This window comes from Oncorhynchus mykiss, chromosome 18, assembly GCF_013265735.2.
Source record: "Oncorhynchus mykiss isolate Arlee chromosome 18, USDA_OmykA_1.1, whole genome shotgun sequence".
Taxonomy (NCBI): Eukaryota; Metazoa; Chordata; class Actinopteri; order Salmoniformes; family Salmonidae; genus Oncorhynchus; species Oncorhynchus mykiss.
Genome location: NC_048582.1, coordinates 56,389,522 through 56,401,978, shown reverse-complemented (window position 1 = coordinate 56,401,978; position 12,457 = coordinate 56,389,522). Strand labels below are relative to the sequence as shown.

General features: G+C 45.3%; 1 protein-coding gene across 1 annotated transcript in view; it reads right to left on the bottom strand.

The window, feature by feature from the left end:
• Positions 1-12,457, bottom strand: part of LOC110496862 (adhesion G protein-coupled receptor B2) — a 472,722-nt gene that overhangs the window by 99,613 nt on the left and 360,652 nt on the right. The window contains exon 17 of the mRNA XM_036953306.1: positions 6,967-7,093. Within this exon, the coding sequence (XP_036809201.1) occupies positions 6,967-7,093 (127 nt within the window). The remainder of the gene's footprint in view (positions 1-6,966; positions 7,094-12,457) is intronic.

Here is a 12,457-nt window from a genome sequence, read left to right as displayed (position 1 = left end):
CCCCCCCCTCTCCCTGGTCTCTCCCTCCTTTCCCTTTCCCTGGTCTCTCTCCCTCCTCTCCTCCACCCCCTCCTCCCTGGTCTCTCGCCCTCCTTTCCCTCTCCCTGGTCTCTCTCTCTCCCTTCTCTCCTCCACCCCCACTCCCTGGTCTCTCGCCCTCCTTTCCCTCTCCCTGGTCTCTCTCCCTCTTCTCTTCCTCCTCCTCTCACTGGTCTCTCCAGCTGTTGGAAGTAAACACGATTAACCGGCGATCCCTGGCTCCACTGTAAACTGCCTATTATGGAAGCAATGCCTCTAAATCCCTCCATCTCTCTCTCTCTCTGTCTGTCTATCCCTGCATCCCTCCCTTCATCCCTCCCTCCCTCCCTCTTCTACTAAACATGGTGGTTAATCCTCCTCCCCCTGCCCGCCTTCTCTCTGGCCCAGGATAAGCTGCTCAAGCTGGGCTGCGGATGCTAAGCTTTGCTCCAAGACCCAGACCCTGCCTGGATGTCTGGATGTGGATGTGTGTGACACTTTGTGTGTTTGGATGGTCCACTGCCACCACATGACAACTGAGTTATGTTAAGTGAGTGAAAGAGTAATACCAATATTATTTGTAGCTTCATACGTGGAGACATGCAGCCATGCAAGCAAGCATGAACAGGGCCTGCGTTCATGCTGCACACACACACACACACACACGCACTCACACACGCACGCACGCACATACACACAGACACACACACACACACACACACACACACACACACACACACACACACACACACACACACACACACACACACACACACACACACACCCTCTACATTGCTGAGTTGGGGCAGCTGATAGCAAGGTGAAAGTGTCCTCTCCATTAACCACATTAGCTGGGAAATAAACTCTACACACTGATCCCTAGCTCCAGGGCATCAGCGCTAGGCTAATGGTGTAATGGTCCTGAATGACATATCGCTAACAGCTAAGGACACATTTCATAAATGTCACCAGGCATTCTTGCCCATTCCACTTGTGACCACATGCTGGGAAAAGAGAAAAGTCAATAGTATTCCATAAAAGGAGAAGGCCAGACAGCACAGAGAGCGGTCTGAGGTTGACGGATCCAGCTTTTAGGTCAGGACCATTATGGATATTTCCTGTCCCTAATGGAAACGGCCCTTTTATTGTCCGTTCCTTTTGGAAGTATGGGAAATAGGAACATCCTATATGTTCAGGATCAGGACAGCTTTGGGGTAAAAAACAACTAAACAAACTGATGGGTGAAACTAAAGTCCACCACCTCAAGTATACTAATAAAACTCAATTAAAACTCTGTTGGTCTTGTGCCTGGCACCTACCACCATACCCCGTTCAAAGGCACCTACCACCATACCCCGTTCAAAGGCACCTACTACCATACCCCGTTCAAAGGCACCTACCACCATACCCCGTTCAAAGGCACCTACCACCATACCCCGTTCAAAGGCACCTACTACCATACCCCGTTCAAAGGCACCTACCACCATACCCCGTTCAAAGGCACCTACTCCCATCCCCTGTTCAAAGGCACCTACTACCATACCCCGTTCAAAGGCACCTACTACCATACCCCGTTCAAAGGCACCTACTACCATACACCGTTCAAAGGCACCTACTCCCATCCCCTGTTCAAAGGCACCTACTACCATACCCCGTTCAAAGGCACCTACTACCATACCCCGTTCAAAGGCACCTACTACCATATCATGTTCAAAGGCACCTACTACCATACCACGTTCAAAGGCACCTACTACCATACCCCGTTCAAAGGCACCTACTACCATACCCCGTTCAAAGGCACCTACTACCATGCCCCTTTCAAAGGCACCTACTACCATATCCCGTTCAAAGGCACCTATACCATATCCCGTTCAAAGGCACCTACTACCATATCAAGTTCAAAGGCACCTACTACCATACCCCGTTCAAAGGCACCTACTACCATACCCCGTTCAAAGGCACCTACTACCATGCCCCTTTCAAAGGCACCTACTACCATATCCCGTTCAAAGGCACCTATACCATACCCCGTTCAAAGGCACCTACTACCATAACCCTTTCAAAGGCACCTGCTACCATATCAAGTTCAAAGGCACCTACTACCATACCCCGTTCAAAGGCACCTACTACCATATCCCGTTCAAAGGCACCTACTACCATAGCCCGTTCAAAAGCACCTACTACCATACCCCGTTCAAAGGCACCTACTACCATACCCTGTCCAAAGGCACCTACTACCATACCCTGTCCAAAGGCACCTACTACCATACCCCATTCAAAGGCACCTACTACCATACCCCATTCAAAGGCACCTACTACCATGCCCCGTTCAAAGGCACCTACTACCATACCCCGATCAAAGGCACTTACTACCATACACCATTCAAAGGCACCTACCACAATACCCTGTTCAAAGGCACCTACTACCATATCCCGTTCAAAGGCACCTACTACCATATCCCATTCAAAGGCACCTACTACCATACCCCGTTCAAAGGCACCTACTACCATATCCCATTCAAAGGCACCTACTACCATACCCCGTTCAAAGGCACCTACTACCATACCCCGTTCAAAGGCACCTACTACCATATCCCGTTCAAAGGCACCTACTACCATAGCCCGTTCAAAAGCACCTACTACCATACCCCGTTCAAAGGCACCTACTACCATACCCTGTCCAAAGGCACCTACTACCATACCCTGTCCAAAGGCACCTACTACCATACCCCATTCAAAGGCACCTACTACCATACCCCATTCAAAGGCACCTACTACCATGCCCCGTTCAAAGGCACCTACTACCATACCCCGATCAAAGGCACTTACTACCATACACCATTCAAAGGCACCTACCACAATACCCTGTTCAAAGGCACCTACTACCATATCCCGTTCAAAGGCACCTACTACCATATCCCATTCAAAGGCACCTACTACCATACCCCGTTCAAAGGCACCTACTACCATATCCCGTTCAAAGGCACCTACTACCATACCCCGTTCAAAGGCACGTAATAACATACCCCGTTCAAAGGCACCTACTACCATACCCCGTTCAAAGGCACCTACTACGATACCCCGTTCAAAGGCACCTACTACCATATCCCGTTCAAAGGCACCAACTACCATACCCCGTTCAAAGGCACCTACTACCATAACCTGTTCAAAGGCACCTACCACAATACCCCGTTCAAAGGCACCTACTACCATAACCCTTTCAAAGGCACCTACTACCATACCCCGTTCAAAGGCACCTACTACCATAGCCCGCTCAAATGCACCTACTACCATACCCCGTTCAAAGGCACCTAGTACCATACCCTGTTCAAAGGCACCTACTACCATATCGTGTTCAAAGGCACCTACTACCATGCCCCTTTCAAAGGCACCTACTACCATACCCCGTTCAAAGGCACCTATACCATACCCCGTTCAAAGGCACCTACTACCATACCCCGTTCAAAGGCACCTATACCATACCCCGTTCAAAGGCACCTACTACCATATCCCGTTCAAAGGCACCTACTACCATATCCCGTTCAAAGGCACCTACTACCATATCGTGTTCAAAGGCACCTACTACCATACCCCGTTCAAAGGCACCTACTACCATACCCCGTTCAAAGGCACCTACTACCATACCCCGTTCAAAAGCACCTACTACCATAGCCCGCTCAAATGCACCTACTACCATACCCCGTTCAAAGGCACCTAGTACCATACCCTGTTCAAAGGCACCTACTACCATACCCCGTTCAAAGGCACCTGCTACCATACCACGTTCAAAGAAATCTACTACCATACCCCGTTCAAAGGCACCTACTACCATATCCCGTTCAACGGCACCTACTACCATACCCCGATCAAAGGCACCTACTACCATACCCCGTTCAAAGGCACCTATACCATATCCCGTTCAAAGGCACCTACTACCATACCCCGTTCAAAGGCACCTACTACCATATCCCGTTCAAAGGCACCTACTACCATACACCGTTCAAAGGCACCTACCACAATACCCCGTTCAAAGGCACCTACTACCATTTCCCGTTCAAAGGCACCTACTACCATATCCCGTTCAACGGCACCTACTACCATATCCTGTTCAAAGGCACCTACTACCATATCCCGTTCAAAGGCACCTAATACCATACCCCGTTCAAAGGCACCTACTACCATTTCTTGAACTGCATTGTTGTTTAAGGGCTCGTTAGCATTTCACAGTAAGGTCTACACCTGTTGTATTCAGCGCATGTGACATGGAAAATGCAGGTAATCTTAATGTTTTGTACACTCAGTGTATATCTTATCAATAAAAGCCTCCCAGATGTGAGGGTTGCATTATACAGACACACACACACACACACACACACACACATTGAGAGAGAGACAGAGAGAGTCAGATGCATTTGTGTGGTAAAGAATAGTGAGATCTGAGATATGCATAGCTGAATAGCAGGGCAGTTAACCCCGACAGAGACTCTAGAAAGTAAGTGCTTTTCAAACGTTATCTTCCTCACATAAAGAAACCCCTGCACACACACACACACACACACACCTTACGATGTCCTGATATACAATATTTGGTGGGTAGGTGGGACAGGAAGATAGAAAGAGCATAGAGAGAGACTAACTATTTTCACATTGTTACAACACTGCATATAGACATAATATGATATTTAAAATGTCTATTATTTTTGAACTTTTGGAACATTTCACTTACTTTGGCAATGTAAACATATGTTTCCCATGCCAATAAATCCCTTTGAGTTGAATTAGAGAGAGAGAGAGAGAAGGATGCTTAAGAGAGGGTGACATCACAGAGTGATGGGACAGGCTGGCTAGAAGAAGAGAGCAGGTTAAAGGTCAGTGGATATAGGCGTGTTTAGCTGCTAGAGTTAGGGGTCCTAGCGGGTCCATTAGTAGTGGCACACATAAAGCAGAGGAGAGTGGCTCAATACATTAATCACCGCTAAAAGCCTGCTCTGCTCACGTCATAGCCACGGTCACTGCTCTATTTAGAATTATACAGCAGTTACACACGCTGGAGGCTACAGTAAGCACACACATGCACGCAGACACAAAAGAACACACGCCCTCGCTCACACACACACACACACACACACACACACACACACACACACACACACACACACACACACACACACACACACACACACACACACACACACACACACACCCAACATGCAGACACATACAGTACCCAGGCATGCCTGTGCATGTTAACACGGAAATACACAGCTGAACTCATACACCAACCAACACACCCAAGCTGGCTTTGAGACACACCTGAACCCTAAATGTCATAGTTCATACTATAAGGAAAGTGGCTCCCAATGTCTCTAATAATGATAGCTGTTTGCTTGCCCAGCCCAACAAGGATAGAGCAGCCGTGAACTGAACTAAGATCCCATCTATAAAGCACATTTGAAGTAATCCAAGGATGGAGCATTACTATAATGCACTTTTCCTTTACACCCCCTATCGTTCTACTGGTTGGCTTCTTGTTCTTCCCCACGGTCGGACTGAACAGTGACTAAACATTGGTTAGATAATTAGCTAATGAGCTCTGTGCTGTGCTTACCGATGAGCGCAGCCCAGTTCTCCCATAATCAACTAATGAGCCAACCTTCCATATCTTATCTAAACAAACTAGCTTACTTATTAACCCAATGTGTCCCGCCGTAACGCTGGCGCGTTTTGGACTTCTAATCCATTTGAACCATTGTGTTTGAGCTACAGACGTGTATTTCTTCTATGTCCGTAGATACCAACCATTAGTATGTGTGCACAGCGGGGGCTGGGCTACAGTGGTGTTTGTGAGACAAGGGCAGATCCTGAAGGGACCTGGGGCCGGGCCCTTTTTACAAAAACATCTGCAGATTGAGAATGGTTTGAGCTACAAATGACTAAAAGCGATCTATGAAAAGCTGAGACTGTAACATGTTTTGCTCGATGACGCTCACAAGCTACACACGAGTTGTTAGAAGGTGAGGGGTCTTCTGTATAGAAGATTATAGGAAATCCCAGGACATAGTGTATATAATACTGTAAGGGGCTCTTCTATATAGAAGTTAATAGGAAATCCCAGGACATAGTGTCTATAATACTGTAAGGGGCTCTTCTGTATAGAAGATCATAGGAAATCACAGGACATAGTGTCTATAATGCGCTCACATACTGTAGTTTCTGTCACAAACTCCAAACTGCACACAGTTGTCACTGATTAGTTGGATATTCCTTTCCCAGTGAGCAAATTTCTGTACTTACAGCTTCCATCTAAATTAATTTGTATCATTTTTTTTGCTTTGTGAGAACTTGTTTTTACATTGCTATTTGTCAATGAATGCAGCTGTTCATGTCAAATAGTGTTGTGTTCTACTTGTGCCCCTGGTTGTCCTGAAAGGAAAATGGTGAAACACGTCATTGTGAGGCTAAATGTAAGCGCTGCACATGCAGATAAATGAAAGTCAGATAAATGAAATGTATTTTTGCTGTGGTCTTGGGACTGGCAGCATCTTTAGTCGTATGATTTCAACAAATCCACTCTCTCAAAAACTCTTACGGCTTGATTCCTGGCCACAGATAAAGCCTAGTCCTAGATTAAAAATCTATTCCAATGGAGATTCTCCATTACATTTTAGAAGACTGTTGTACAGATGTCACAGCTGTATTTATTTCAACTGTATTTTACAGCTGTATTTATTTCAACTGTGACTTATACAGTTGTTTATGTCCTATCTTAAACCTTGAGGATAGTAAGTGAATTTCATTCATCTCCCTTTCTGAGTTGACTGTTCAAATCAAAGTAACCCTAAGTCTACCTTGTACATATCCACATGCCAACACCCTAACGCATTAGCTTGTTGGCTCCAATTAGCGTTAGCCCCAGTGCAATCGAGTAGAGCTGGAAATGTGACTCACCGGGTCTTTAGCTTGTTGCGCTAGCACAGCGTAGGTTGAGATCCTGCTGCACAGGCATTTAGTGTGGACGGCGGCAGACGTGAGTGTTTGGCAGCCCTCGGTGTCCCAGTTCTTAGCGCCAGCTTCCCTGGAGATGGGAGAAACACGGACACACACAGTGAGTGAGACACACACACACACCATCACATTACAGCATACAGATGCACTCAAACAAAAAGTGAGAGAGTGAGAGAGAGAGAGAGCGAGAGAGAGAGCGAGAGAAAGAGAGCGAGAGAGAGAGAGAGAGAGAGGCTGGGTACTCATTGACCACATTGAGCTGTATTGTGCTGTAGAGACCACTCTGACAGGGACAGCCAGACCCCCATGAACCCCTCATTTCTTCTCTCCATCCCTCTGTCCTCCATGCCTCCATATATTCTACCGTTCAAAAGTTCGGGGTCACTTAGAAATGTCCTTGTTTTCCATGAAAACATACATGAAATGAGTTGCAAAATGAATAGGAAATATAGTCAAGACGTTGACAAGGTTATAAATAATGATTTTAAATTGAAATCATATTTGTGTCCTTCAAACTTTGCTTCCATCAAAGAATCTTCCATTTGCAGCAATTACAGCCATGCAGACCTTTGGCATTCTAGTTTGCAATTTGTTGAGGTAATCCAAAGAAATTTCACCTCATGCTTCCTGAAGCACCTCCCACAAGTTGGATTGGCTTGATGGGCACTTCTTACGTACCATACGGTCAAGCTGCCCCATACAACAGCTCAAAAGGGTTGAGATCCGGTGACCATGCTGGCCACTCCATTATAGACAGAATACCAGCTGACTGCTTTTTCCCTAACTAGTTCTTGCATAGTTTGGAGCTGTGCTTTGGGTCATTGTCCTGTTGTAGGAGGAAATTGGCTCTAATTAAGCGCCGTCCACAGGGTATGGCATGGCGTTACAAAATGGAATAATAGCCTTCCTTCTTCAAGATCCCTTTTACCCTGTACAAATCTCCCACTTTACCACCACCAAAGTACTCCCAGACCACCACATTGCCTCCACCATGCTTAACAGATGGAGTCAAGCACTCCTCCAACATCTTTCAATTTTTTCTGCGTCTCACGAATGTTCTTCTTTGTGTTCTAATTACATCAAACTTAGATTAGTTTGTCCATAACACTTTTTTTCCAATCTTCCTCTGGCCAGTGTCTCTGTTCTTTTGCCCATCTTAATCTTTTATTATTCTTGGCCAGTCTGAGATATGGCTTTTTTTTTGCAACTCTGCCTAGAAGTCCAGCATCCTGGAGTCGCCTCTTCACTGTTGACGTTGAGACTGGTGTTTTATTTATTTCATGAAGCTGCCAGTTGAGGACTTGTGAGGCGTCTGTTTCTCAAACGAGACACTCTAATGTACTTCTCCTCTTACTCAGTTGTGCACCGGGGCCTCCCACTATTCTGGTTAGAGCCAGTTTGCGCTGTTCTGTGAAGGGAGTAGTATAAAGTCTTGTATGAGATCTTCAGTTTATTGGCAATTCATCGCATGGAATAGCCTTCATTTCTCAGAACAAGAATAGACTGATGAAGTTTCAGAGGAAAGTTCTTTGTTTCTGGCCATTTTGAGCCTGTAATCGAACCCACATGCTCCAGATACTCAACTAGTCTAAAGAAGGCCAGATAAATTGCTTCTTTAATCTTCTTTAACAGTTTTCAACTGTGCAAAAATAATTGCAAAAGGGTTTTCTAATGATCAATTAGCCTTTTAAAATGATACACTTGGATTAGCTAACACAAGGTGCCATTGGAACACAGGAGTGATGGTTGCTGATATTGGGCCTCTGTACGCCTATGTAGATATTCCATTAAATATCAGCCGTTTCCAGCTACAATAGTCATTTACAACATTAACAATGTCTACACTATATTTCTGATAAATGTTATGTTATTTTAATGGAATTTTTTTTTAACATTTTCTTCCAAAAACAAGGACATTTCTAAGTGATCCCAAACTTTTGAACGGTAGTGTATGTCTCTCATTTAGTAATGAAAAGTGTGATGTGGAGGTCAATCAATGGGAACATTCACATTCTCTAATTGAACTAATGACTAGCCTTACAGCCATCAACACACACCAACCATATGCTCTAGCCTGGCTTTACTACAAATGACTGTACACATGTCTGTTGCAGATCTTGTCACGGTTACAGCAGTGATATGAACCTTCAGATACATGAGTCACACTAACTGGACTAACCACCACCCTGTCTGTGGCACTTCTGTGAACAGTTATAACACTGATATGAACCTTTATACAGCTATGTTAGAGTGTTGTGTATGCTCAGCGCCTGACAATAACTGAACTAATTATCAGTCCCCTCACAGGACCTGATGTATAATTATTGACAGTTGAAACAGTACTGAGTGTACGGTCTCTGTCAGCTATATCACAGCTGAAGAGTTATTTTCCATCAACTCCTCTGATAGCACCGCCACCAAACACTGACTGGGAGGCAGAGGAGATAAACAGGACGCAGTGGTCTTGTTCATAAGGGGTTGCTAATAAATAAGTATTTTCCTAATCAACTTCTATTGTACATTATGAGCCCTGCAATGGTGAATGTCCTTCATATTTCTAGGTTGCAGTTGGAAAGTGAGGTAGAGACAAATCAATTTCCCTCAGCATCTTTTTGATTTAAGAAAACACTTTCCTTCTAAATGATATTTTAATGCTGAACTAGGTCGAAGCCAACTGTGGAGGGGCCCTAGGGTTGGAAGATCCCCAGCTGTGAGAGCATGGTCTGGGGCCACATGGCATCAGTCTGCAGCCTGGTATGGGACAGATGGATAGGATACTGTAAAAAATGGCATTCCACCTGCTAGAGGTTATAATCTGGACGCTGGCATATTCCACTTAGGTTACAGTGCTCCACAGGGAGACACATGCACGCGAGCGCACACACACACAAACACACACACCCGCACGCATACACACACACTGCTGGTTTTGTCTCCCCAGTGAGAGGGGGCCCAGATTGACATATAATCAGTGATTATCAGCGGTTGCTGGTCTGATTTTGGATAGGCAGTGTGTGTGTCTGCCTATTGCACAACAATGCCATAGACAGAAGGGGGATGAATGAGCCATGGACCGTTATGTGGAACATGTCATAGTAGATACATGTTGTAGGTACACATGGGAAGCTATTCGGTAGTGTGCCTACGTGTGTATGCCTGCGTGTGCCCCCGAGTGCCTTAAATGAACAGACCCAAAACGCACAATTATGCCGAGCAGGGCTTTGAGAGGTAACAGTCTACCAGAAACACTAATCAATCTGTGGAGTTGAGAGTATCATTGATGCAGGTAGAATCTTCCAGTAAGAACAGACATAGAACCAGCTTACATTTCCCAAGTCCTAACTTCAACTGAATGTGTGTGATGCTAAACTGACCTTAGCTGTGTCTAAAGAGAAACTTCCCCCTACTCCACTTTCATAATGCAAATCAACAGACAAATTACCACGTTCAACTTGTTAACTCTCTCTCTGTCTGCCATGTGCAATGCTAACTCCTACAAACTCTGACAGTCTCATGTGAGACGTTTATCTTTGTTTTTCAAATGTCAAATTTCAGAAGTTGTTCCAGACATTACATTTCGAAGTGTTTAAGTTTAAGTTTAGGCATTAAGTTAGAATTTTTAAGGTAAGGGTTAAGGTTACAGTAGGAATTAACTCTGGTTAAGGTAAGACCCAGCTAGCACAGTGGATCTGGGCCGATTCTGGCTGAGAGTCAAGGAACACAGCTGAGAATCAGACTCGGCCGACGTCATGTGGCCCAAGTATTACTTATGGCTAGGATGTGGGGATTGAGCTCGGGCCGATTCCGGTGTGAGTTATCTGGCCCAAATGTATTACTTCGGGATCGGGCCGATTGTGGCTACTCTCTGGCAGATGATTACACAGGCTGCTTTATATAATTAACACTTCATTATGTATTCATTTTTCCATATGTTTTCAATGTTTCTGTGATCAAAAAATAACATTTAAATGAAATTATTTAAGAGTCCTGTTTAAGTAATATTTTAGTATTTTGATACTTTGTGCAAGTGGCACAGTGGTTTAAGACACTTCTACAGATGCTGGCTCGATGCCTGTGCCGGCCGCGAACGGGAGACCCATGAGGCGACGCACAATTGGCCCAATGTCATCCGGATTAGGGGAGAGTTTGGCCGGCCGGGATGTCCTTGTCCCATCGTGCTGTAGCGACTCCAGTGGCGGGCCAGGTGGTTCTTCTGACACATTGGCTGGGTTGTGTTTCGGGGGACGCACGGCTCTTGACCTTTGGCGCTCCCGAGGCCGTACGGGAGTTGCAGCGATGGGACATGGATATGGCGAAAAAGGGGTAATTTGTATGTATAATAGTCATAGTCAAAGGAATAAATCTGGTACATTTTTATACATTTATTTAAATTTGCATTGGGCCGCTTCTGGGGGGATTCTGGTAAGATCGGTAAAGTCGTCTGAATTCTGGTAGACAGAAACGGCCTGATGTACTTGGGCTGATTCTGGGTAGTCATTCCCTTCTGATTCCGCGCCGTGTCCAACACCCGATTCTGGGCCAATTTAATCAGTTCTGGCCACCTGGAAGAGGGCCGCTTCTGAGTTGATTCCTCATTGCTAGCTGGGGGGTTACGGTTTGGGACAGGCTCAAAACAAAAATATCAAAAACGACTTTCTATTACGGGTTTAAACAAACAAACTTCGGAATCCGAGGCAGATGCTTATGCCTATCTGCCACAATGCCTTAATAAAACTGAAAATTACTTGAAGCTAACAGTGCTCACGGTTGCCTCTAGTGGCTGGTTTCCACGTCCCGAAGTCCTCAGACATTGATTGACGTCGAATACTGACTTGTATCACGGGTGACCTGGCTGAGCTGACTCATACTGATTATTTACACACACACACACAAACACACACACACACACACACACACACACGCAGTCTTGTACAGCTAAACTAAACTATTTTCCCTAACGCCTGACCCTAAACCTAACCCTAACCAGTACTCTTACCCTAACCCTAACAACAAAAACCTAACCTTAACCATAACCATAGACCTAACCCTAGCTCCTAACCCTAAGCTAAAAACTAACCCTAGCTCCTAACTCTAACCCTTAACGTAATTCTAACCATAACACTAATCCTAACCTTAACCCTAAACCCCCTAGAAATAGCATTTGACCACGTGGGGACTAACAAAAATGTCCCCAGTTGGTCAAATTTAGTTTGTTTACTTCTCTTCCGCACAAGAATAGTTAAACACGTCCACACACACACACATAAACACACACACACACACATCCTCAACATGATCTATAAACAGAGATGTGTTCACTCCTACACACGAGCCAGAATATCAGTACATATTGAGCCATATGGGCCTTATCAGTCTACATGCATAAATAATTATTAGGACAGATGGAGAGAAATGTGTCTTGCTGGGTTATGCA